Raw genomic sequence first — 25,586 nt, 5'->3', positions numbered from 1 at the left:
TGATTCACGAAAAAAACGGACTTTTCCAGGGACAAGTACCCGCTTATAATAAGCGCTTAATGGCATTTATTGTACCTACATTGAAATAGTGTCGGTTAATTGTCATCATACACGTAATGTGAATACGGAAGACGAATGTATTCGCACGGAAAGTTGGTGCTAAAAAAAATCATTTATTAATCAATTGTCGCATTGATAACAATGTTGATTTTTTAGGAATCCCACAATATATCCCATGCGTCGCCCATGTTTTCTTTATACTCGCTTGCTTATCTTCTCCTCGTTTGTTTGGAGCATCAGCGGGATAAACTAAAAAACATCAACCCCATAAAATCACATAACGCCGCACAATATAAGTAAAGTTTTCTTGTCCAGCTCATTATAACACAGGTTTGTATCAGAAACATTCTGAATATATGGAGTATTTCCCCCGTGGCGAAAATCAAACGAAGATCAGCGGTCTTTACAAAAGTCTGAGTTCAAATAGCGTGAGACCTTTAACAGTTCGTACTGACTGCCTGTGCTTAAAACAAAACCAAACCAATCAACGTTCAGGAGATACAACATTTTTCTTGGAAGTTTCTTCAGGCTTTTAAGCAAGCATCACTGAGTTCTGGAAGGTTAGACCTTTCTCTCCTTAAGGCTATAAAAATTTGAATTTACAGTCAACAATCAGACGCTACCTGGCATTACAGGTTTTACGCTCCCTTTCCAAAACGGGTGTCTTTTTCCTTTCATAAATATGGAAATCGAAATAGGATTTAATATTTGAATTTTCAGTCTTGATACTGCATGTAATAGATTTGACCCTTTATCAATTTCAAGTATCTTATCTTTTTATTCAATTTTAATTTTTTTTACTTTTCTTTTTCTCTTTCTCTTTAGTGTTATTTACTTATAACGTTCCCTTTCACTTCCTTTCATTACATAAAAATTTTAATTTAAAACGATTTTTGGGGTAACAATAACTATATAACTATAATTTCTTCTCGCAATTAGATGTGTTCTTTTTCCCCCAAAAAAATATTAACAAAAAAAATGTCAACGCAGCACATTTTACGCAAGATACGTTAGCCACTTCTAGTTGAACTAGAAGTAGAATTGATTTCGGCAAGAATACGTGTTTTCAAAAGGCGACAAATTCATTGGAAATTACTATCTGCCCAGCTTATCGTCAAGGTTAAAAAAAGAATTTTCGCACCATCCCGGAAGTCAGTTTCGGATCACTCTGTAGCAGCTGTGGAAAGGAATATATTTATTCCAACCCAGAAGTTTACCATCCTTTTTTTTTTCTGTTTATATCTTTCTGAACGAATATTTTTAGCAAAGCTGAAATGATTTTTTTAATAAAAGACCGGAATTTTGGCTAATATAAAATAAGCGCAATCCATAACGATCGTGTCTAAAAGTACACACGAGTGACCACGAGTGACCACGAATGATCACGAATAACCACGAGTGACCACGAGTGACCACGAGTGACCACGAATGACCACGAGTGAGAATAACAAGAAAATATTATACTGACGTTATAATGACGTCATTTTTATCAAACAGCCACTATTTAACCGCAAATGGACCGTTTTCGGACACCTAAATAGGTAAATTTGATACTTTAGACATTTCCCAGGGACAGGGGAGAGAGTGGATGGTAAGAAGGGGAGGCGGGGGATGACTAAGTTTACCGCATTTCATTACTTTTTATTCCAACCCCCCTCCCCTTTTGTTGACTTTTTCTCCTCTATGTCTTCACGCTTTTTCGACTGTAAAGTATTATTCCCGCCTTCTCTATACTTCCCCAGCCCTCTTCATCCCGGTTTGCTTATGCGAAAAACATTTTTCAGAAAAAGAATAATTGAGTGCAAAACATGTATTAAAGGAACTTCTCATAACAAACTAAGGCAAGTTTCATGCTTCTAGCATGAAAAGGCTTTTGTTAGGGGGTGTTTACATGTGAAAACTCGCCCCGGTGGGAGTTTCATACCGGTATGACATTGTTATTTTTATACGGTGTTTACATGAATGGACACTTTATTTCCATCGACGTGATTGTGACGCCCAGGTGACGCCATATTGGATTGGATATCGAAGACTACGCATGCGCTACCCGCTCTAGACTCCCAGGAGAGTGATTTCATGCTGGAGCGAACAGCCGTACTGCGTTTACATGACACCGGAACGAGTTTTCGTAGCGGAATGAAAATCTCGCCCCGGTACAGTAACCGGGGTGAACTCGCACGTGGTAACTCGCACCTGAACTCGCTCTGGTACAAGATTTTGTGCTGGTATCATGTAAACGAATATAGAGCCACAAGAGGGAACTGGAGAGAACTCGTACCGGAATGAAAGTCGCGCGGGTATCATGTAAACACCCCCTTAGTAAACCACCGGTGGTGACGAAGAAATGTGCGTCGAGTATAACTAGAATGTTTTGAGGCGTGCACCAAATTTATATTTAGCCAACTTAAATGGCCGCGTGGGAATTTTTAGCCGGGGTTATTATACCGTGACTCAGAATACTGTAAAAGTTTTTATATCACCAGCCTAGTACCCAGATAATCTAAAAAAAGAGCAAGGCTGATTTCACGGTCAGGGAAGTATATTTTCCAATATTTCGAAAGGCACGGCCTTTCTTCTTCAGGGTATGTTTGAGACTGACCCTGTGGCAAGATACGTTACAATTTAAGCAGTTACAATAGATACCTGAAAAAAGGCTAAAGTTACATAAACAAAAACGTTACAATTTGAAATTTGAAAATACAACTGGTAAATAGGTATAAGCTAACGTTACAACGTGGTAGACAAAAACAAAATACGTAACAATGAGTTAATTACATAACTTAGGAAGATGAAAGACGGGAAAAATGTTCATGTCTCATCTCTCCTATTAAGACCTAAGGGTTCAATAGTTTGACCTCTGTCGATGAGATATGCCTCTCTAGCTTTGCGTACACTGTCACGATTAGATTTGATGAGTTCGAGGGGAATTAGTAGCATGTCAGAAGCGTTATGGTCGTTAGAAAGAAAATGTTCTGAAACTGTGGTGGGTTTGGAACTGTTTGTTTGTTTGTCGACTGGTCTACGGTGTTCGTTAAAACGGTCTTTAAGTCGTCGTTTTGTTTCTCCTATGTATTGTTTGTGGCAGCGGTTGCAGTGTACCATGTAAATAACGTTTTTAGAGTTACAGTCTATATGATGAGTAATATGTCTAGTTTCGCCGGTAGAATGAAATGTGTAGCTGGTACGTCCGTCTGTTATGTAGTTGCAAGTTAAACAGTTGTCCCCACATCGAAAAGATCCATGGGGTAGGTTGTTTTGTGTGGGATTTCGTAGTTTGGCGCTAACAAGTAAATCACTCAGGTTGTTGGTCCGTCGGAAGGCAACAAGAGGTGTGGCTTTGAAAACGTTTGCGCAGCGGGGAGATGAAGATAGGATGTTGAAGTGTTTGTGAATAATGGATGATACAGAACGAAGGGCTGGATTGTATGTGACGACAAGGGGTACTCTTATAGGTTGGTTGGTGTCGGAGGTGTCTTTCGTAGCTATAGCGTCGGAACGTGGGATGCCGTTAACACGTCCTATTTCTTGGTTGAGGAATGAAAGATTGTATCCCCGTTTGTTGAGATAGGTTCTGAGTTCGTTTGTTCGGAGTTTAAAAGTCTCGTCAGAAGAACAAATACGTCGAAGTCTGAGAGCTAAGCTGAATGGAATGGCTCTCTTAGTGTGTCTAGGATGACATGAAGATTGTAACAAGTATTGATGTTTGTCAGTAGGCTTAGTGTAAAGGTCGGTAGTGATAGTGCCTTTATAGAGAGACACACTGACGTCCAGAAAGGGTATAGATGTGAGAGAATAATTGGATGTGAATTTAATAGTGGGATGAATGTTATTGAGATAAGTAGTGAAGGTTTGGAGGTCGTCGAGAGAGTGTGTCCATATCATGAAGATGTCGTCTATGAAGCGCCACCATATGTATGGTCAAGAGAGGATGAAGGTAAGAGAGGTAATCCCCCATATAGGCCCTATCCCCATCGTAATCCCTCTGAAGTTATTTTTAGAAGGTATCGATTTTCTCGCGGATAATGCTACCTCGCGCGTTACGTGTCTTTCACCGTTTTCAATTGCACAAGGGCTAATCACAATCATACACTTCCATAAGAGAAATTGTTTCTCGCGTAACTTCCAACGAAGCCCTAAGAAATACATGTGATTTGAAAGCTTATAGAATGTAGATTTTAATGTCCGAAGAGATTTTAAACTCACTGTGACAAAAATATCAAAATTTTCGTGCCGCAGTTGTGATCTTTATACTCGTCTGTTGAATCGCGGCTTTAATTCAAATGTAATGTAACACTCTTGCATGAAAAAGCTAAGATTTGTTTCTCGCCTTTCTTTTAAAGAATCTGTTGGCTACATGCGTGATTAGAAAGCTAATGGAATGTAGATTTCAATGACCAAAGGGATTTGAACTCAGTGAGATAAAAATATCAAAATTCGTGCCGAGGTTGTGATGTTTATACTCGTCTGTTCAATCGCAGCTTCAATTCAAATATAATGTAACACTCTTGCAAAAAAAAAAAAGCTAAGATTTGTTTCTCGCCTTTCTTTTAAAGAATCTCTTGGCTACATGCGTGATTAGAAAGCTAATGGAATGTAGATTTCAATGACCAAAGGGATTTGAACTCAGTGGGATAAAAATATCAAAATTCGTGCCGAGGTTGAGATGTTTATACTCGTCTGTTCAATCGCGGTTTTGACAGCTAAATGTAACACTCTCGCATGAAAAAAGATTTATTTCTCTCGTTCCTTCCAACAAATCTCTTAACTACATACGTGATTTAAAAGTAAATAGAACGTAGATTTCAATGACTGAAGGAATTTTGTACTCACTGCGATAAAAATATTAAAATTCTTGCTGGAGGTTGTGATGTTTATACTCGTCTGTTCAATCGCGGCTTTCAATGTTTCGACAGCTATTAAAATGTAACACTCTTGCATGAAAAAAGATTTGCTTCTCGCGTTTCTTCGAACGAATCTCTTGACTACATGCGTAATTAGAAAGCTAATGGAATGTAGATTTCAATGACCAAAGGGATTTTGAACTCACTGAGATAAAAATATCAAAATTCTTGCTGGAGATTGTGATGTTTATACTCGTCTGTTCAATCGCCGTTTTCATTGTTTCGACAGCTAAATGTAATACTCTTGCATGAAAAAAGAGATTTGTTATCGCGTTTCTTCCAACGAATCTCATAAACTACATACGTGATTAGAAAGTAAATAAAACGTAGATTTCAATGACTGTAGGGATTTTGTACTCACTGCGATAAAAATATCGAAATTCGTGCCTGGGTTGAGATGTTTGCATTTGTCTGTTCAATCACGGCTTTCAATTTCGCCAGCTAATTGTATTGTAATATTCTTTTATTATTTCCGCACCGCTGGGCTCTAAAAGAAATCATACCGGAGCGATTCTTTTCCAATCTGCGTTGTCCAAATACAACCACTTTAAACTCGCATTCGTCCACAAAACATATGCAGGCAACGCTTTCTGTATGCATGTTCCGACATTTTGTTTTTAGATCAATTCGCGAAAGACGCGTAGCATTGCGTGGGAATCGGCTCAGCTGTCAACGTGGATAAAATTCAGGATATATGATTGGCTATCACCTAACCCTCTTGGGACACTGGATCTCGCGGGAGATCTAAAAATAACTTCAGAGGGATTACGATGAAAATAGGGCCTATATGGGGGATTACCTCTCTTATCTTCATCCTCTCTTGCCACAAAGGACCACGAATAACCACGAGTGACCTCGAGTGGCTACGAGTGAACACGAGTGACCACGAGTGACCACGAGAGAGAATAACAAGAAAATATTATACTGACGTCATAATGACATAATGATATGTGGGGTGAGGTAGTCTTTATCTACTTCCTCCCGTTACCTTTTATCCCACCCCTTCCCGCTTTTTTGTTGACTTTGCCTTTTGAGAATTTTGAGACAGCAAAATGTAATTAAGGGGGGGGGGGGGGGGGCGCTTAATCTAAACGGCGTTTTTCCGCACTTGACATGGCTTTAATGAAAATATCTTATCACGTCTCAAGCAATCAAAAAACTCATGAATCCCATGAATCTATGTTGTGGGGTGTTTTGTGAAATTTTTGGGTATATTTTGGAGCAGATAGTTTTTCTAGAAGGGTTGCTAAAATTAGGAGAAATATTGAAGATTTTGGTGGAGTTTTAAAATTAGAATTTGTAGTTAATGATTGATAGACGGACACCAAGTTAGTCCATTAGCAACCTGGGGTGCTCTTACGTGGGTATCAGCTGTCTGTTGGTGTTCCAAATACAAATCTTGACTTTTAATTTTCAATTTTCAGAAAAAATAAACTTTAAAGTCAAATTTCAAGTTTCACTTTTTTTCTGACCTGTGATCAAGATCAAAATAACATTATATTTTTTTTTTCGATTTTAGTTGTTTAGAACTTGATGAAAGTTACATTGATAGTTGGCAAGAGCTACTCAACATTTATAAATGGTCGAATTTATAATAAGCAATATCAAAAATTAACATCGTATTTTCATTGTTGTATTTATGGAAATAATAAAAGTTGAAAAGGGACAGTACAAAAAATATCAGTATGGTGAAGGGAGGGTAAAATGTTAAGATGGCGGCCTGGGAGTGTCTGATTGTTTTCTTTTTTTTATTCGTTATTTTTAGCCTGAAGCAGACAGTTTAAGGCCTGGGTCAAGGGCTTTTAAGAGGAAAAATGGTTTATTCTAGATAACTTTAACAAATTCAATGACACTGAACTGAAATTTGGTAGATAAAAAGATCTCATCATTCTGAAAATTTCTAAGCATAATAAGTAGTGCTATAGATCACGTGACATGTCACGTGATCATTTTTGTGAAAAAAAGCAAAGATTTGACAGGTAGGCGACGGTTTTAAGAGATAACATCAAACAAAAACGCATTTCTAATAAAGATGAAATATCTCCATCGCTTCACGTTTGGAATGATCGTCCATTGTTCTCCAGAAAAAAATTATCAGGGCAAAGGTCATTTTTTAGTCCACAATTCAACCTTTGATCGTTAATTTCTCCAATTTAAAAACTTAAGGACAGTCATTCCAAACGTAGAAAGTTAAATATTCAAAATCTGCTTCGGAAACACTAATTCAGTTATCTTTATAAAGAAAATTCGCCGCCATATCGCCGATTTACGAAATTCCCATTTTTTGGTCACGTGATGTGTCACGTGATCAAAATTATACGTTAAGGCAAAAGAAAACATCAAGTTTAATATTCAGGGAAAATTTCATCCTGTTCTAGGCAGACAAACCGAAGATATAGGGGATCATTCATAATTTCTGAACACCCTTCAAACCCAGGCCTTAAACTGCTTGAGGCTAATTCAGGGCATTTTGTCACATTTACACGTACACAAGGCACGTAAATATGTATGAATAACCTGTACACAGGGATCTTTGTCCAAATAACCCTTAGCAGTTTCGTTATGGAGGACTTCAAGGAAATATGCTCAATCTCCCAAACTTTGACCGGTTCGGCTTTGTTTAAAGCAAACGTTTTCCGCACGAAGTCAAGCTACGCTATTTGATCTCATACAATTGTAACAGCCGCCGATCCACGTTTCATTCAAGAGATCGAGAAAAAATATTAAATACGAAGCTTCGGTGAGGATAACACAACTTTCCGTTTTCGTCTGCTTACCTTTGATTATATTACCTTATACAAAGCATTAGTTTTAAAAAGAGGTAATAACGTGTACCATGCGGAAATGTCGAGTGATATTTGAGTGGCAACGGAGAAAACTGAAAGGTGTGAGTAACAGTGGAGGGACCTTAGGAGGGTTTCCTTCCGCGTTTCTTGCAGCGTCGTCGCTCGCTTCTTAAAGAGTGCGTTGTTTTGTGTCCTGGCATAATATGCTCCATTATTTTCGAAAAAAAAAATACAACTGCTTATAGTGTAGCTTTTTTGTGGTTTGTGGGTTTTACTTACTGCAATTTTGCAACACAATTATTCGTTGTGGAATCCCAATAAAATTTGAACAGTTTTCGATTTGGAAAGCAAAATCAAAGCAGTTTTGTGGCTCCAAGGGGGCTCTTAACGAGAACAACACTTAAATGTTTTCTCCCTTGCTCGTAAATAGTTGTGTGGCCTGTTAAGGACATTTTTTGTATATGCTAATGCATTTTGGTCTGTTCAAATGCTTTACTAAAAACTTAATGTATCCAAGCGAATGGTGTAAACACCATGCATATTAGGTGATGTGGAGGCCATGGTAGTTGTTACATTGCATTTGATGGCAAATGTTTTCATCTTACTTTTCATGACTATCGAAATACACCTTACCAACATCTTAAGGAAGCGACGGCTATTGGCGTTGCTCCGCTATGCTTTTAAACATCATGGCATAACATGATTAGGGTAGACAATAGTAAAATGGTGCTAAGACACTTGTTGTTAAAAAAAAAAAAGACTGAAAACTTTTCCCCGGATAAGTACCCGTATACAATGAACGCTTGATAAGACCTATTGAATAAATGTGTTTTTTGTCATCATATACTTGATTTACATGTTGTACTGATAGGAAGCACCAAGGTAGCCCATGGAATAACCCCCATGTTTTCTTGCTTGCTTGCTTTCTTTCATGCTTACTTTTCCACTCCTTTTTTGTTTGGAGCATCAGCGGCACCGACTCCAAACGTTAAATACTATCGAATGAAACACCGCACAATGTGAGTGAAGTTTATTTGTGTAGCTCAGTTTAGCACAAGTTTGGATCGAAAGGTGCAAAATTTTGAATTGTATAGAGTATTATGTACGATTACTTAAATCAAACGGATATAGGCGACCTTTGCAAATTGATGAGATCAATAGCGTAGTGTGACATTGTGCAATCTCAAACAGATCAGATTGACTCGATGTGGTTACAGCAAGGCCGACCTGGTCAATGCAACCTCAGCAGATTCAGCAGATTTTTCCTTAAAGTCATTTCTTAACGGCTTCAAAAGGTTTGCACGCTTTCACCTTTAAGCTGAAAGAAGGGTAAAAGCCATATTAGTTCTTAGTAAAATGATGCTTGCACTTTTCCGCCAATCAACTTTTCAATGGTGTCGATTGATTGCCCAACAGAATATACTTATACTGTTACGCAATCAGTCAACACCATCCCCTGCTGAGGACCAGCGGTATAGTGGTCGAAACGTCGCGATCCACATCTATGTGACTCAATCTTGAGACAAACGATTAAACTCAGCTACAATATATTTCATGCGATCCCATTTCCCCACCTACTTACAGATAATTAAGGCCTGTCATATGACGGAATGTTCTCATGGGTAAATCCTTGATCCCTGTCTCGCGTAAAATTCTGTTCAAAATTAAGCCAAAATTGTACATATAAAACGGGGTTCCAAAAATTATAAGAAGTCATTTTATGTCAATGGTGTCATCATTGAAGATAAAAGTTAGATATTTTTTTTAAAAAGAGGCAATTTGTTAATCAAGGCTGGCATTAAAAAAACCTTTCGTCCTAAAATTTATTGATGGGCTTATAATACTCTCTCAGGAGAATTAAAGATAGATTCATTTTCAGGAAGGTGTCTACTAATAAAGAAGTATTTTTACGCGGTTTATGACTATGCGGGAAAAGCAGATCTTAGCAAGGGCTATTGAAATCTGAAAAGAAATTTGGGGGTAACCGCGCACTATTTTTTCTTTTAGAGAGATAATGAAGCAACAATTATTTTGAAAAAAAAAAAATACAAAGCAATGTATGGCGTTTTGTTCAAAATTGAAGCTTTTTTATCTATGGAAAAAGCATGGTTACCCCAATTTTTTTTGTTGGATACAAAAAGCACTTGCTAAGTTCTGCTTCCTTTGCAAATATATCCCGTTATTAGTAGGTACCACCCATAGCAAACTCGTGTATCTCCAGATGTGCAGAACGTATGTGCAGTTTTAAAAGTAGGCCCTATCATTAAATGGAATTCAATTGTTAAAATCCTCTAAGGAGACAGTCATTCGACAAGAAAAGGAAAATCGTACAGCTTTGTGGCAGTTGTTGGAAGGCATTGCAGGAGGTCAGCCGTCAATGTTGTATTTATGCATGTATAGTCGTTCTCAACTCGGTTGTATCTTATCTTCCCACGGACAGAGCACTGATTCCCGCAATCTGAAAGATTAAAAGTTAGCTTTGCGTTAACGTCTGGGATCGACTTATGTAGAATTGGATCAGATGCTCTTATCCAGGATTATCGATGACAAAATTTCTTCTATTTAGCCTGGATAGGAGGACGTCTTCTGGTTTCAAACTTTACTAACATTGCCAATATCGAAAGGAAAACCAGCAACTTTCATCATACCTTCTTCTAAAACATCATGTAGCAGCAAATTTTTTTTTTTTGACTAACTGTAAATGTAGTTCCCTGAACTTGAATTAGTTTCACTTGGTTAGTTCAGACGCTCTTGTGAGGTCTTCTAATGTGGACAAATGAGAGCTCTCTTATTCAAGTCGGTTGCCGTTTGGAAAACATGACGTAATTCCAGATTTCAAGTGGCATAATTATTTCACTTTGCAGAGCTAATGACGGTTTTACATTTGTATAAATGGTATTAATGTTTCCTCCGCGGTTAACAGCGTGTCCCCTACATCAGTGAACGAAACCGATGCTCTTAAGGCAGACACACGGTCCCCCTACCTTAAAGGCTTGGTGGCCGATTAAACTGATCACTGTTAAGGTGTCTTTCTACGAAAAATACTTTACTGTTGCAGTGCGATTTTAACGATTATTAGAATTTCCCAAAATAACGATTTTCTCGATTAGAAAACAACCCTCAGTGGAGTGCTTTCCCGCGAGTAAGCAACCAATCCACCCCCTTTATGTCATGAAAGAGAAAAAAATATTTATCCATTTGAAAGAAGTAAGCATCAGTGGGTGAGGTACGCGAATGTTCACTTGACTCAATGCTCGTTCCGTGGGACATTTAAGAGGGAATGTCTACTAAGACCGAGCGAAATCATAAAAAAGTGGCACATGATGAAAAAATCAAAACTCTGCATATTCCGTCCAGAGATACTCCATACTAGTTTTAAAAACGTGGTGGGATTTTTTTCCTGAAATATATTTTTTAAACCGGAAAAAATAGAAAAAACAGTGACGGCCCCTCGTGGTTTGAAAAACACCTGAAATAAACATGGTTCACACCTTCTCGTAAACTTCGTTCTGTTCAATTCGCATCAAAGAAGACCCAGTTTTCTTCATGAAAATTTGCTTTTGAAGTGTTTATTAAGTATCTGAGTCCAAAAATACTTCAGTGGATGAATTTTCCTGGTCACGAGGAGCCACAAAAAATCTCAAAAATTCGCTCCCTCCAAATTCTGAATTTGGCGCACTTTTCTAATAGAAAATTTCGCGATCCGGTAAAAGACTAAAACCCTTCAAATTTAGAATTATAGATTGAGGAAGTATCGCTCTAAAACCAGGTTAAAAAAGTAGCTTCGGGCTTTTTACCAGCGCCGAGCATTAGCGGTCTCAAAATCACGAAAATCGCAATATCAACGTGTAAACAAACTGTACATGACTGCAACCAAACTAAGAGAAACTATTGAAATTTCATGTAGTTTACCTCGGCATTCGGCTTTAAACCACCTGTGAAAGTTCATGTTTCGCTAACTGCAATAAGGCATTGTCTTAACAAGATATTTGGTTGTGTTTGTATCCTTTCATTATCATATAGCGATCTTGACGTGTGAAGTCAACAAGATAAATTATCATCGCTTATATATTGCGATGGAGAGACAATAAACTCAAATGACTTACCATCGGACCACTTCTTTTCGACTTGAAGATCGTTTAAAATGGAGATGAGTTTGATTTTCTTTGAATTTGGAAACGATTTTCTTTGTTTCGAGCTGTCGTTTCGAGATCCGTTCGCAGGATTTACTTGAAGCGAAAGCGCTCGTGGATTAATACGACTCTGTTTATGGCGTAAGTCACGCAATAAAATGTCACGCTTTTTTTAATTCACGTGACGTTAGGTTTGACTATTTTGGGTGAAAAACACACGGGAAACGTTTGTCCTGACATGCTGAAAACGAAAAACAAATTAAAAACAATGAAATCTTTACCAAAGTGTGGACAGGACCAATGATTTATAGTCGAATGTTTTTATCATCTATACACAGCAAAAGGACTGAGCCACAAAGCAAGCCTTGCCAAGGTATGATACTCTGCATTTTAATGAGGTGAAACCTAGGGAACACTTTTCTTGTTAGTACCACTAAGTATTAACGCCTTAGTTTTCGCCTTCGTGCAAAAGTCACTACGGTCTCATCCCTGACTGTTCTCTTGACGATGGGACAAAGTAATGTTATCAGCCAAAAAAAATCACTCCTCACTGCTGACATGCGCATCCTTGACAAAGAGAATGCAGTTTGTCGATGTATGGCTTATTCCATCGAATTGTTACAGCTGAGAGGTCAATGCCAAAGGAATTACAAATTTCCTAAAAGTAAATTAAAAATAGGGGTGGGGCGGGGGTGGGGTGAGCGCTTGCTCATTTTCCCGAACAGCGGCGCGTTATCGTCTTTTGGTTCCTCATCCACCGGTTCTTTCTTCGAGGCAAGGTGCAAAAAGAAACCTGCTGTTAAGGTTGCTAGCTACTTCAGCACACATCGATCATTGATCTTGAACTGGATCATTTGTCACAGCAATACATTGTAATAAATTAAATAATGGTTTGTTTCACGATGTAGTCACCCAAGTTGTAGATCGCGACGTTTCAATTGCTTACTGCTAGTCTTCATCAGGCAATGAGGTCGACTGATCACACTTCAGTATTTATGTCACGAAGGTCTGATCCTGCAAGTGTCGCATACAGGGTCTGCTTTACTTCCGGTTTGCTGTCAAATAGGACTTCTGAACTAGAACCGAGTCCTTCGTAACGCACTTGAATTGAGTATCCATACCATATTTAGTCTGTTGCTCTCTTACTGACTATGCTGACCACCGGTAACAGCGTGGTTTGTCCCCCAAGCTTCTCCGCATAGTCGACTGAAGCTCTGTCAAAGGACTTCTCGTCTCGCGCTCTAGGGAGTGCTGGTGTCGGCCACATGACAACCACTTACATCACGTCTAGCTGTCATATGACGTCATCATGGCCCGTTGCGGACCCCAGAGGAGACATGCTTAAGCGTACGATCTCTCCTCGGAGTCTCATAGCCGACATTGCCATGCCTTTTATACTTGTGAAGTTATGGAGGGGGATTCCCTCCCCCTCTCCGTCTCCAGAAGACAAAAAAGAAAAAAAAAAGGAGTTCGAGGTAGGATTTGAGCTATGCTGACATGCGAAGGAATATACCATGTTTACTGAATCGTGCACTTTGGTTTTCGGACAACCAAAGCTGATAACTCTTCAGATCGCTCTAGGACGTCGACCCTTGCAGCATCTCGGTTGATAGAGCGCCGGTATGTGGGCCTTCCATGACGATGTAAAGATGTTTGCCTTTGCTTGCTTCACAGTCAATGCAAACTCCTCTTTAAGTTCGTTTAGCACATCAACGGTGTGCTGTGACATCAGAATGTTTATCACTAGAGAGCTGGCGACGCAGCTTGTCTGGTGAACGTATTGTGCGAGACAGTGCGCCTGTCTCAGTGGTGTTATTTCTTGGCATGTACCTGACAGGAGCCACCCCTTGTCCACCATCAAAGTTCGTCCGCTCGCATTTTCCGATGAGCGTTTTAGCTGACACCTAATAGGGCTGACGTCCGTAGATGCCAAGTACGAATTTAGTGCGTCTATAGGCCTAAATGTAGCTCCTGATGTAAAATGATAAAGTTATTTTATGTTCTGAATCTGAACTGTGCAAAAGGACAAGCCAAAGGGGCTCCTATATTTTTTTGCGGCCGAGCCTTTCACACCTGGATTTTAACTCTTACTATCGTTTCACACATACTGTGAACTATGAGTAGAACCCCCCCCCCCCCCCCCCAACAATCCCGTCGGGCTCGATCCAATGCTTGCAGTTTCTGTTACTGTTTTTGGTGTCGCCGCGGTAGCTTCCGCAATAGGCCTGTGGTCACGTCATATACCTATGCAAAAGATTGCTAAGCTCACTTATTGATTTAAGCAGTGATTAGTTCAAAGTTCAAAACAAAAGCGACGAAAAAGACAAATACTAGTCACGTTTGGGTTATTCTCCCACGCAGTCGCTTTTAGGGGAGCAGGTAATACGATGTCCCCTAAAATGGCGACTGCGTGGGTCCAGGCTACGTTTGGATTGCACTGTTTCCAAACTAAATTGGCCCATTGTTCGCAAATCAGTTACAGAGGAGGCCAGCGTTTATGACAAAATTAAGGTGTGCTTACCAATTCAAGAGCCCAATGGAATCAGTACACCGGTTTGTCGCAATAAAGCTATGGACTCCGACTTACCGCCTATCTCAAGGTCTGCTTTTCTCACCTTGTCAGTATTGCAATATGTTAAGAGAGCCCATGCGGATCTCGTCATTGGTTAGCACCTCTGCACCGGCCAATTTCCCACTGAGAAAGAATAGGTTAGACTTTCTCAAAGTCCGTTTTTGTGGGAGTCCAGTCAGGCGCTCGGCTCACGACTCCGTCGCCTTGTTGGTCACTCTTTCGGTGCATAAGAAGACGACTTGTGGCAAGTCTATAATGGTCTACACAGAAATGTAGCGGAAGAAAGAATCACGCGCGCGCTAAGATAAGCTCAACTTCGGAGTTAACATCACTTATTCGAACACTGCTAGTGTTGTCCCGAAACGTGTTTGTCCTGTGAAATTTCACGTTGTTTTAACGGTTTTGCACTAGAGTTGCACCAACGACAGATGTGAACGGTTTACTAAAACAGGGCTCGAAATAATTTCCGGAGAGTCTCCGGACATGATGACCGGCCAAATTCATTTTAGCTCGGTCATGTATCGTTTCTGTCCGGTCAAGTTTATAACATAGTAAATAACTCTAAAAACAGGGGCCCATGAAGCAAAACTGGCGTTATATATTGCCAAAAAAGTCGTTGCTTAGAGCTTGTAGCACTTTAAAGCACTCATTACATAATCAACAATAAAAATAAATTACAGCAGCGAAATAAAAAAAGAAGCTTATGTGTATTAAAATAAACTAACTAATAAATTAACTAGGGCAATAAAGGGAAAATATTTTTAATTTTGTGACTGGAAGTGCGTGAACCCCGATGTCTGTTTCAATGCGCGAATTGTAAACAACGGTTCTAGTGGCATTTCACCCAGGATTTCAGATCAAAGTTCGGCAATACACAGCGACTCACTACATACTGATAACAACTGAAGCAACTGAACAGCGTGAAAATTTTAATTTATTTCATCTTCAATACGATTGAATGCGACCGGTCAACATGACCGGCAAGACGAAAGGTTGACCGGTCAACTCCCCAATCATTCCGGACATTGTCCGTTGACCGGCCGTTATTTCGAGCCCTGCTAAAACACTTTTTTTCTGCTTGACCACCTTGCCAGATAATTGAAGCATCAGCAAATCTCACCAGCTGATTTCAACCGGTCACGACCGAAATGGCCGTTAGAATGATTGAAATTATCAGAAAATTCTTTAAACGCAACGTAAATACAAAAACTACAAGTGTTTTATAATATAGAAATTTTGTATATTTGGTAATTGTTCCAGCATCATCATTGTGTGTCCATCAGGTGCGTGATGATATTTCAATCAGAACAGCGGCGGTGTTTATAAGAACACAGCAGCTCATTGTAACTAAAATAAACACATAATCATTTTTAAAAAAATGCTACAGACCAGAGAAAATTAACGATTTAACATAAAACTGAACTTTTTTAAAGATCTTGTTAACGAAGAATTGATGCACCCAACTCTTTTTCAGGTACTGTTATCATCAGTGATCACGGAACTCTTTATCTGTCTGTATATCTTTTATCTTGTTTATAGCTGTTATTTATGTTGGCAAACCGACACATGCGAAAAGAACGAACGTCATTCTGGTTGAGAAACTGAAAAAGTTCTCGTTAAGTCACAGTTTTCTTATATCACCTTATACCGGTATCTGTTCAATTTCCTCTCGTTAAAACATCATTCAACTAATTATCATTGCTGAATAAACCATTCACGCACCCGCCATGACCGCCGTGAAATAAACAACCTAAATTGAACATCACTGTTCACGGAGAAATTCAAAAGCCACGTTTATGCGTGAACAGTCACGTTTTATGTTCAAATAACTTTAAAGGAACTAGTTTCAGACTCCCTGATCTTTGGAATTTTTTTTTTTTTTCGATTTTGGCCATTATGTAAGAAAAACCTATCACTCCGAGGGAAGCCGTTGCGTGACCGAAACAAGTACCGTACAGTCAAAAACAGTCGAAGAGTCCGGCGGTTTCTGAGATGACTGTGGAGCTGGAGAACTTTAAAATTAGATATTTCTGTTAATATTTTCTTTGAACCGACAGGGTTTTGTTACCGTCAAAAGATTTTTGCCCCTTCAATTGGCATTTGCCAAGTGACGTGAATGCGATAGCAGAAGTCATTAGTCACTGAAGGAGATCAATTATCAACCCTTCGAGCAATGATGGCTTTGTATGGTGCAGTAAGCCAAGAAACTGATACTTAGATGACATCTTATTCAAGGTGAGCTAAATATGAGCTTTCTGTTGTTTGGTCCATCGTAATATTGAGGGAAACAAGAAAAAAATTACAGAAGTCTTCGGTGATTTTGACAGAAACATGTTTATCGCTTACAGTTGTTGACAGATAATGTTGCAATTATCTGGATTTTGAGAGAGTCAGTTCTCAGCGCTGATAGAAAGCCCGAGACTGATTTTTAAACCTGGTTTTAGAACGGCATTTCGTCAATCAAGAATTCTAAATTTCAAGTGATTCGGTGTTTTACCGGGTATGGAAACACTCTCCTGAAAAAGTGCGCCAAATTGAGAATTTCGACTGAGCCAATTTTAGTAACTTTCGGTACCTTCCCCATAACCTTCAAAACTAAAGCAGAGATCTATTATTGGCCTCAAACGATTCGTAAACACTTCAGCTGCACATTTCCAAGCTTAAAATGAGGTTTTTTATCGATGCGAATTAAACAGAGCGAAGTTGAGAGAACGTATGGGACACGTCTATTTTGGGTGCTTTTATAGACACTTGGGCCCGAACAGATTTTATTCAATTTTTCTGGGTTTAAAAAAGAATTCCGAGAAATCAAAGCCACCACGTTACTAGAACTACCATAGGGTATCCTTAGTCAATTTGTGAAGGACTTTCATTTTTTATCATGTGCCACCCCTCGCTCGGTGTTAGTAGACATTCCCTCTTAATTGTTCATAGTCCAAGCAATTTTACTGAAAATGGTCAGGAAACAGAAATTTAAATGAGTTTCAAGAGTTGCCTAGTTAAAGAAACTTGGAATCTCCATGTGGATATTATTGTTTAAAGAATGAAGGTGAAAATTTAATGTGAATTAAATATGTATTAGTAAAAAAAAAAATCCAAAAGTTAGTTACTAAAGGAAAAAACAAACAAAAAGGAAAACAAAAGAAAAGGCACACCTGAAACAGAAAACGTCATTGAATCTGTTCCAGCTTGGTTTTTAGCCACACATGTGGCGTTTCCCTCCTTCGTAACTTTGGCAACAGCAATATCGGTTCTCTGATCCAAAATGGTGAAATTCTGAGTTAGTGACATGTTCATGGGACGAGTTCCTTCAGCAGAACACTTTACTATGTGACCTGGAACTGTTCTCACCACTGGAATCGTTATCTTGGGTTTATCTAAAGAAAAAAGTTTGAGGAAAAGATCATAAAATAATACCGAAAAAATCCGACAGTAGCGACCTTCGTTACTTTCGGAATTAGCAGCGTTTGCGACTCGTTTCTTCCTTTGGGGGGGGGGGGGGAGGGGGTGGGGGTGAATATCGTTACTGAATGGGGAAAGGGCGTTATTTTCGGGAACAAAAACATGAAACAAAGCAATGAAATATAAATAGCATTATATTTAAAAAAATATATTTGGATTCCATGGTATGAAGATAGCGTTTAATTTAATAAACAGAAGGTATGTGACAGTGATACCTAAGTCATAAAGACACAGTTATACGTTCATTTGTGAAATATGGTTTTGCACTACCCATTTTTGGTAGCGGGGACAGTGAAATAAGCGTTAATGGTCTACCGGACTACTGCATGCGTGTTTCAGCCGATGCAGAGGAAATCAAATTCTTCTCTGACTCAGGGAAGAAAGGCTAAACTCAGCGCTTTTATTCCATAACATACCAATGCGTTTTATACTGCAGTGTACAGAGTTTTCAATTTTAATTTGAAGAAACGTCCCTGTTGTTAATTCGTTACTATACCAGTTTAGTTTTTACATTGCGCCACCAAGGACGAATGATCGTTTAAGGCTTTCACTTGTTGTAATGTGCCTTATCGCGATCAATTTGTCAATGCACGAAGATATTAGTATTGTACATTATAAAATTTGACTATGGATTGAAAAACAATAAAGGCATTCAGTATATAGCGCAATTAAAAAGACTTGGTATAGATACCTTTTGGGGCACTTCCCTACTTTCGGGGGTTCGCTATTTTCGGGATATCTAAGAAGCCACAAAGTTTTGACGTTTCCTTCGGAGAAAAGTTACTTTCGGGGGGGGGGGGGGGGGGTTGTTACTATCGGAATTTTATTGTATGACGTTTCTACGATTCCATGCCGTCATTATAACATGCAAATTTTTAGGATAATTAACAAGTACTCGCCGAAGGCGAAGTAAATATTGGTAAATATTCGCCAATATTTACTGAGCTTGAGGCGAATAATTCTCTTAATATAATTACTCAGGTGATTATAAGAGAAAACAAAATTCGTCAGAAAATTGTCGATTTTGTTTGTTTGTTTGTTTGTTTCAAATTGTCACTTCTTCACTTCACTTCTTCTTGTATAAATCTTTACATTGCATCATTATGGCTTTTAGATTTACTATCATTTTGACGTATGATCTTGTAAATTAATTATTATTGTCCCTGAAAAGCCCTTTTCAGGGAGTGCCAATAAAGCTTGTTTGCCTCCAATCTCGTACCCAGAGCCTTCGTTACCCTTGTCCAGCGGAACGGGAAACGGACGCTCTGGCAGAATCCAAAACCGGAACCACCAAATCCTGGTTCCAGTTTGATTGCGCCTGCGTGAGGTTTGATGGAAAAAGACAATGGCGGCTGCTATTGATCACTTTCATTGTGCTTTAGAGTTCGCTTTAGAGAAGTTGGGCAAAGCTGAGCTTTCTCTGAAAGAAGCGCAGTATGAAGCTTTAAAAAGTGTCGTGTTTGAAGGAAAGGATACCATTTGTATACTTCTTACAGGATATGGGAAATCACTCATATGTCAGCTTCTACCGCATGTATTTGACTATTTTCTGTCAAGTGAAGAAGATTCTTCATCGATTTTCTTGGTATTGCCCCTGAATGCGTTGATGCAAGATCAAATAAATAAGCTTAGAGGACACTTAATTGTTCGGATTCTTAAGGATCATCGTAACAATTTTAAACAAAGACCGGAATGTTGGCTTATATAATATAAGCGCAATCCATAACACATGAGAGTCATGAAATAAAAGTTGTTATGATAATTGGATTGGACAACAGAATGAAGAGATAAGTAACAACATGACCTTCACGATAACCAACATTAATTATTTCTCTCCGTCGTTCGAATAAATGCATGATTTCTTTCATATATGGTCATATATTCTCGTATCACCAGAATGAAGAGAATACAAAACTCATTGGATACAGTTCCTTCTTGGTACTACATCTTATAACTGGTTATTTATCTGAGCCAACTGGGACGTGCTGTTTTGAAAGTTCTAATAACTTCATGGATTGGCATAAATATATTTCTTTTCCAGGGCGGTCTCTTTCCGCAGCTGCTTCAGAGTGACCCGAAACAACCTTCGGGTGGTGCAAAAATTACTTTTATGCTGAACCTAGCACGATGAACAGGGCAGACAGCCATCTCCGATAAATTCGTTAACTTTTAAAAAACGCATTCTTGCCAAAATCAATTCTACTTCTGTTTCAACTCCGGAAAATTTCAAGGACTTATTGTGATGCTTTGTATGCTTGTTACACTGCTTGAGTGGTTTGACGGAAGTTGAGAAGCTAGTGCATTCGTCTCCGCCGCAAATCCCCGCGCAAATTCCACCGACAATAGTCAAAAAACATCGTTGTTCTGTATGTCTGTGAACTTGCCCAACAATCAACTCTGGTTTTAGATTTAATGTTTTAGAGATATCGATAAGTAGATTTGTTTATTTAGAGAACGATGCAATATTTGCTTGTCGTGGGAACAGTTACTTCCGATTGGCTATCGAAGGATTATGAAGCTTCTCATCCTTAATAGAATTAATTTTAATTGTTCCAGGTGCTATCAAGTTATTTTCTATTTCTTCATCAAGTTAACCGGGAAATCTGGAACATCGTTAAGTAACATATTTTAAAATATGAATTTGTTATTGTAGACAAGTCGCTCGTGCGTGACACAGATTAGGGAGCGAGTGAGATTTAATTTTATCTTTTGTTTGTTGTGGTGTTTGTTGGTTTGTTGTACCCGTGTTGACAATATTTAACATCAATATATTTTTTAAAACGTTTTAAGCGTTGAAAATAGTTTAAAGCCTTTTTTAGACAAACTTTGGCCGAGGAGTTAATTTATTCTATTATGCCATGTTATGTAGAGTTGTAGATTTCTGAATTGTAATTTTCTCAAACTTTGATCGGCGTTCGTGCAAACGTTCTTCTAGATCCTAAAGATTAAAAACTATACACCTAAAATTCCATGACTGTACTGTCTTTTGTCAAAGTATCAGTTGATTTGAGTCACTACCGGTCAGCTTTTTTTCTCGCTGAATTTGGATTATTCTGGGCTTTTGCGTGATAGAGAAAAGTGTGTCTACTTCATCCGAGCTCAGTTGCGTTTCAGTTCGCTCACAAACGAGCAGAGATGAAAATAATTACTATATTTTGACTGAGGAAGAATCAATGTATTAAATTATACTAAAGAAAGATTCACAGCTATGTAAATGTCTGTGCAGCGAGAAGCTGGGAAGTGTAAAATTTCGGGTTCTCGCATGGTGAAATAGAAGCTTCGGGTAGAGTGACCGTTTTTCGTGTTTTTTTTTTTTTTTTTTTTTTTTTTTGCTGTTATATAGAATATTTCAAAAACCTAACCTTATATCCTTTACATACTTACCCAGCTAAGGCCTTCAAACTAACAAAGTATGCGCGAAATCGATTTTTTTAACCATGGCCACGATTTCTTTGATTTTTACTGACATTTACTCTTAAGCGCTATTAAAATTCCGTCTGATTTTGCTTTTACTCCGTATATATAAATGCGGTGGTTGTCAACCGCATTACAACTACGATAGCAATTTTCTTTTTTTTTTTTTTTTTTCGCAACTTTTGTGGAAGTCGTGTTGGGAGTCGTAAACTCCGCCATTGCCCCGTATTTCAATTTCGCGCCGAAAAATAGCTTCCGGTCCGTGAAATAGACATGCTTTTACCAGTCAATCAAAGGTGGCCTCATTTGGATTAGCCCAGAAGTCCGCGTTCTTGGTGCTGACCAAAAGAAAAGCGGGCTCTGGGGACGAGATTGGTTTGCCTCGAGTCAATAAACAGAGACGCGCAGTCTGCCAAATACATGCTCAATCGATAAACTGTACGGGTATCTGTTAAACGCTGACCGGATGGCTGCGGATGGCGGATGCGGATGGCGGATGGGAAAATGCGGATGACAAAATAAAAAAAAAAATTAAATAAATAAATAAATGAAATGAAATAAGAAGTATATATATATATAAATCTACAGATTAACAAGAAGAAAAAAATTGAATGGAAAATGACAACAACAATTAACAAAGGACTAACGTTACCCGAAAAAAACACAAAGAACAGCGCTGGAAATCAAGTAGGGTTTGCTCTGCTTCACTGCCACCATGAGCCATCAGGAAACCTTTCTTTTCGTTTGCAAGCACTCTCGTAGCGAACAAAGTTAGTCGAGTTTAAATATGCTGTTTCCAATAAATGCGGTCAGTTTTTAAGAGATAAAGCGAATGCGAGTCTATTTTTCTATTACGAGGAGATTGTTTCGAGCATCGGCTAGATTGAAATCGGCGTCATTGCGACTGTCAATCAAAGCATCACACCCTGCACAAAGTGTTGTGTCATGAACAAGATTGTGGGGCAATGTTTGTTTGACGAATTGTCGCAGTCAGACCCTGACGTACCATCATGACAGATAGCTCGAGCAGTGACTCCGAATTAGGAACTCCCGTGTTTGAGAACAGGAGGTGAGTCACAAGGTTAGGTATAATAATAATAATAATAATAATAATAATAATAATAATAATAATAATAATAATAATAATAATAATAATAATAATAATATATAATAATAATAATAATAATAATAATAATAATAATAATAATAATAATAATAATAATAACAGTAATAATAATGCCAAACTCGACTAAGTACATGTAGGTGGCTTTATCGACGTGCATGGCATCTGCCACGAAAAATCTGCCACAATTGCGCACGTGATTGTTTGGCATGAATGTTACTGCTATCAAAATTTTATCTGCCTAGTGTTAAAATACATTTTCTCAGATGCTTCGCGTTTAAAGTGTAAGGCCCACTTTACGCGGGGCAGAGACCTAGTTAGGGCGATCAGAGCGACATTTCCAGGAAAAATAACAGATGAATGTATGGAAACATACGAAAAGCCACAAAACGTTTTCTTGTTTCCTCAAATTTTCCGGCACGACTGATCCCTCAAATTGTGAAATCTTTTGCGTAGTGCATTCAGGGGCACCCAACGACCAAATCTTCCTAAATACGTCAGAAGTACCCAAAATGGATTACTGTTTGCTTTAGAAGCCTGTTTGGTTAATTTGGAGCTGCCCTGAAAGATATTGGTCTGTTCGCATATCTTAGGGATATCTTAGCGTCGAAAGTTTGAGGGGGCTTTTTTTTCTCATCCGAAAGTTTTAGCTATCCTGATGGGTCTTGCCGAAAGTTCGAGGACACGTAGTAGCAATAGTTTCATTAGAAATTTTTTTTCGCTATAACTGTGACTACGAAAATTAATCGAAAATCTTAGTGAATATAAACTGCTCATCCGAATATTATAGGCGTATAACCTATTTATCCAAAAACGTTAGGGGATAAAATTATACGCTCTGTCAGACCTAAATAATGTAAATCCCTGATAATACCTCATTTTCTTACCGAAAATTTTAGCAGCTTTTAGAATAGCTACGACGGACGAAAGTTTTAGAGGACAAAAACACCATCCGAAAATTATGTGAGTTAGAAAACGTGTGCACATCATTTCCGAAAATTCTAGGGAGCCTTGTTTGTTTTTCCGAAAAACCTCGAACAGTCTAGGGGATCGCTAGGCGAAAACTTTCGAAATTTTTAGCGAGCCTTCCATGCGAACAGATATATATCTTACCGAAATATCCCTTTGGGTGTCCCTGTACATTCTTTTCTATTTTCCAATAAACGTTCTGTTCGCTTGTTTGTTTTTTCAACGGACTGAATTCCTGTAACGTTTGCCGCCCGCCGAGGTGGCGTCTTAAACCATGATAAGGTCTATGTGATAAGTGCCAAGTAGCCGTTGCGTGCGGGAGACTCGTGCGATTAATGTAAAGCTGTGAGCCATGATTAAAGCGTTTTTAACGACCGTATGAATCTGTTTGAATAATTTCGGCGGGAAAAATACCACGGTTGAGAAACCATAATGAAAATCGAGGTCCCGTTCCTACGAGAGCCACAGGCAATCCAAACATGGCTACAAATATAGGGTTTGATAGAGGAGCGCTAGTTATAGATTCAATAACATAGTTATACCTGCACTTAATGGCGTTTGTGCATGTGTGTCTTTTTTTGAGTTAACGCCATTAGGTTAGACGAAATACCAGAGAAAACCGGGAAGCAAAGAAAGCGATAAAACGAACGGGACTCAAGGAGTATTAACACGTCTTACGATGTAATTTGTTTAAACAACCATCCCTCAAGATCATTTGCTCTCTATTACAGAACGGTCAGAGCGGGCACGCCGACGAATCCTATCCCTGTGCCAGATGATAGCCCAATAAAAGCCAAAGTTAAGGTAAGCAACACCTATTCTAGGCATTTTCAAAGCAGCTTCGCGCCCATAAAGAGAAACGTGCCTGGGACGAGGCTGTTACCTTCAGATCCTTTCATTCAGCAAGTCTCTTTAGGATGCCCTCCTTAGTTTCTTATTTCATTTTATTATTTTCCTAGGCTAAAACGCCCTTTTAAGAAAAAAATAAATCCTAAATAATTCAGTTGCGAGCTTACGCATAAGTGAAAATTCAAACCATGAAGTTACCTAATCTTTGTTTTAACCCCATATTTAGATTGATATATCTGATAGAGGGAGGCCAAATGACACAAGCATAAACAACCCTGACTGCTCCCAGGTTGATCACTTTACACGAGAAGTAATTGGAAAAGACCGGTGAGTTTGTGCAATTAAGGTACTTCCGTAGTGATGGGATAATTAATAGATATCTATCTATCTTGATTGGGTGCTCGATAGTTGGGTACACACTAACACATGCCCCAGGAGAAACCCCGTAGGCTCTTTAGTCGAGGATGGGGCGAAGTGGAAAACGGGAGAAAATAGTGAAGAGGGGGAGAGGATTGGGAGGAAGGCGGGGGAGGGGGAAGGGGAAAGGGAAAGAGTCTACGCCGCTGTCTTCAACTTACCCCCCCCCCCCCACCCCTCCAACCCCGTGCCCCTGCAACCGGAGCCTGTACATAGGTTAAGAAAAAACAGGGTCTGAGATCCCAATTTCTTTTAACAATTCACGCCGGCCCATTCCATGCGCCTTGACGATATTAGCTTTCTTTTATATTGTCAAACGCTTTTATTATGAGCCTGTGGCTCGGGGGAGTGGGAGACCACCCCCTTTGTATTTGACATCAAATAAATTACCTATCTTATCTTATCTATTCGATATTTCACTGTTGAATAAAAACGGATTTAATTGCATTTTTTGTTCTTTATAGGTTAACAGGTATTCCCTATAATGGTAATGAGGAAACGCCGGCGTATAAGTGGACTCGACAAATATTATCTGCTACAACAGCGGTCCAAGCACTACTAGCGCTAGTAAATCTCAACACCCTTTGCACCGCTTCGCCGCGTGCATTGTTTAACAATGTCGTCTTTTTGGTTGATTTTTCTTAACTAAGACATGAAGAAAACATAAAAAGCGACGATCTTGGGAGAAATTTATTATGGATGATGAAGGAAGTGTATTATACCTTTATTACCACGATATGCCGCCGCCAGACTGGGTAATATATAATCTGCGTCGGACGTATTACAAGAACAAATCGTCGCCAGATTTTAAAACGATTTTCTTTTTTTAATTCAAGGTAGGTATCACATAGCGAATGTCACCATATACTGTCCTTTTAAAGCGGGTACTGAAGGAAAATG

At 38.8% G+C, this 25,586-nt stretch overlaps 2 protein-coding genes and 1 long non-coding RNA gene across 3 annotated transcripts in view; 1 reads left to right on the top strand and 2 right to left on the bottom strand.

Moving 5' to 3' along the window:
* The window catches only part of LOC146468854 (uncharacterized), a 156,985-nt gene extending 153,043 nt beyond the window's left edge, over nucleotides 1-3,942 (bottom strand). The window contains exon 1 of the mRNA XM_085124086.1: nucleotides 2,552-3,942. Coding sequence (XP_084980212.1) covers nucleotides 2,869-3,942 — 1,074 coding nt within the window. The 3' untranslated portion in view covers nucleotides 2,552-2,868. The remainder of the gene's footprint in view (nucleotides 1-2,551) is intronic.
* Nucleotides 3,943-9,134: 5,192 nt separating this feature from the next.
* The window catches only part of LOC146468850 (CUB domain-containing protein 2-like), a 92,291-nt gene continuing 75,839 nt past the window's right edge, over nucleotides 9,135-25,586 (bottom strand). Inside the window, exons 10-11 of the mRNA XM_085123896.1 lie at nucleotides 17,608-17,829; nucleotides 9,135-10,205 (exon numbers count right to left, since the gene is read on the bottom strand). Coding sequence (XP_084980022.1) covers nucleotides 10,051-10,205; nucleotides 17,608-17,829 — 377 coding nt within the window. The 3' untranslated portion in view covers nucleotides 9,135-10,050. The remainder of the gene's footprint in view (nucleotides 10,206-17,607; nucleotides 17,830-25,586) is intronic.
* LOC146468853 (uncharacterized) lies at nucleotides 24,151-25,313 on the top strand. Its single transcript, XR_014867395.1, has 3 exons — nucleotides 24,151-24,224; nucleotides 24,496-24,596; nucleotides 25,151-25,313. It is a non-coding gene; the product is annotated as an uncharacterized LOC146468853 (long non-coding RNA).

Source organism: Pavona decussata, unplaced genomic scaffold (assembly GCF_977016875.1).
Source record: "Pavona decussata unplaced genomic scaffold, jaPavDecu1.1 SCAFFOLD_128, whole genome shotgun sequence".
Lineage (NCBI taxonomy): Eukaryota > Metazoa > Cnidaria > Anthozoa > Scleractinia > Agariciidae > Pavona > Pavona decussata.
This window is presented reverse-complemented; position numbering and strand designations above follow the sequence as displayed.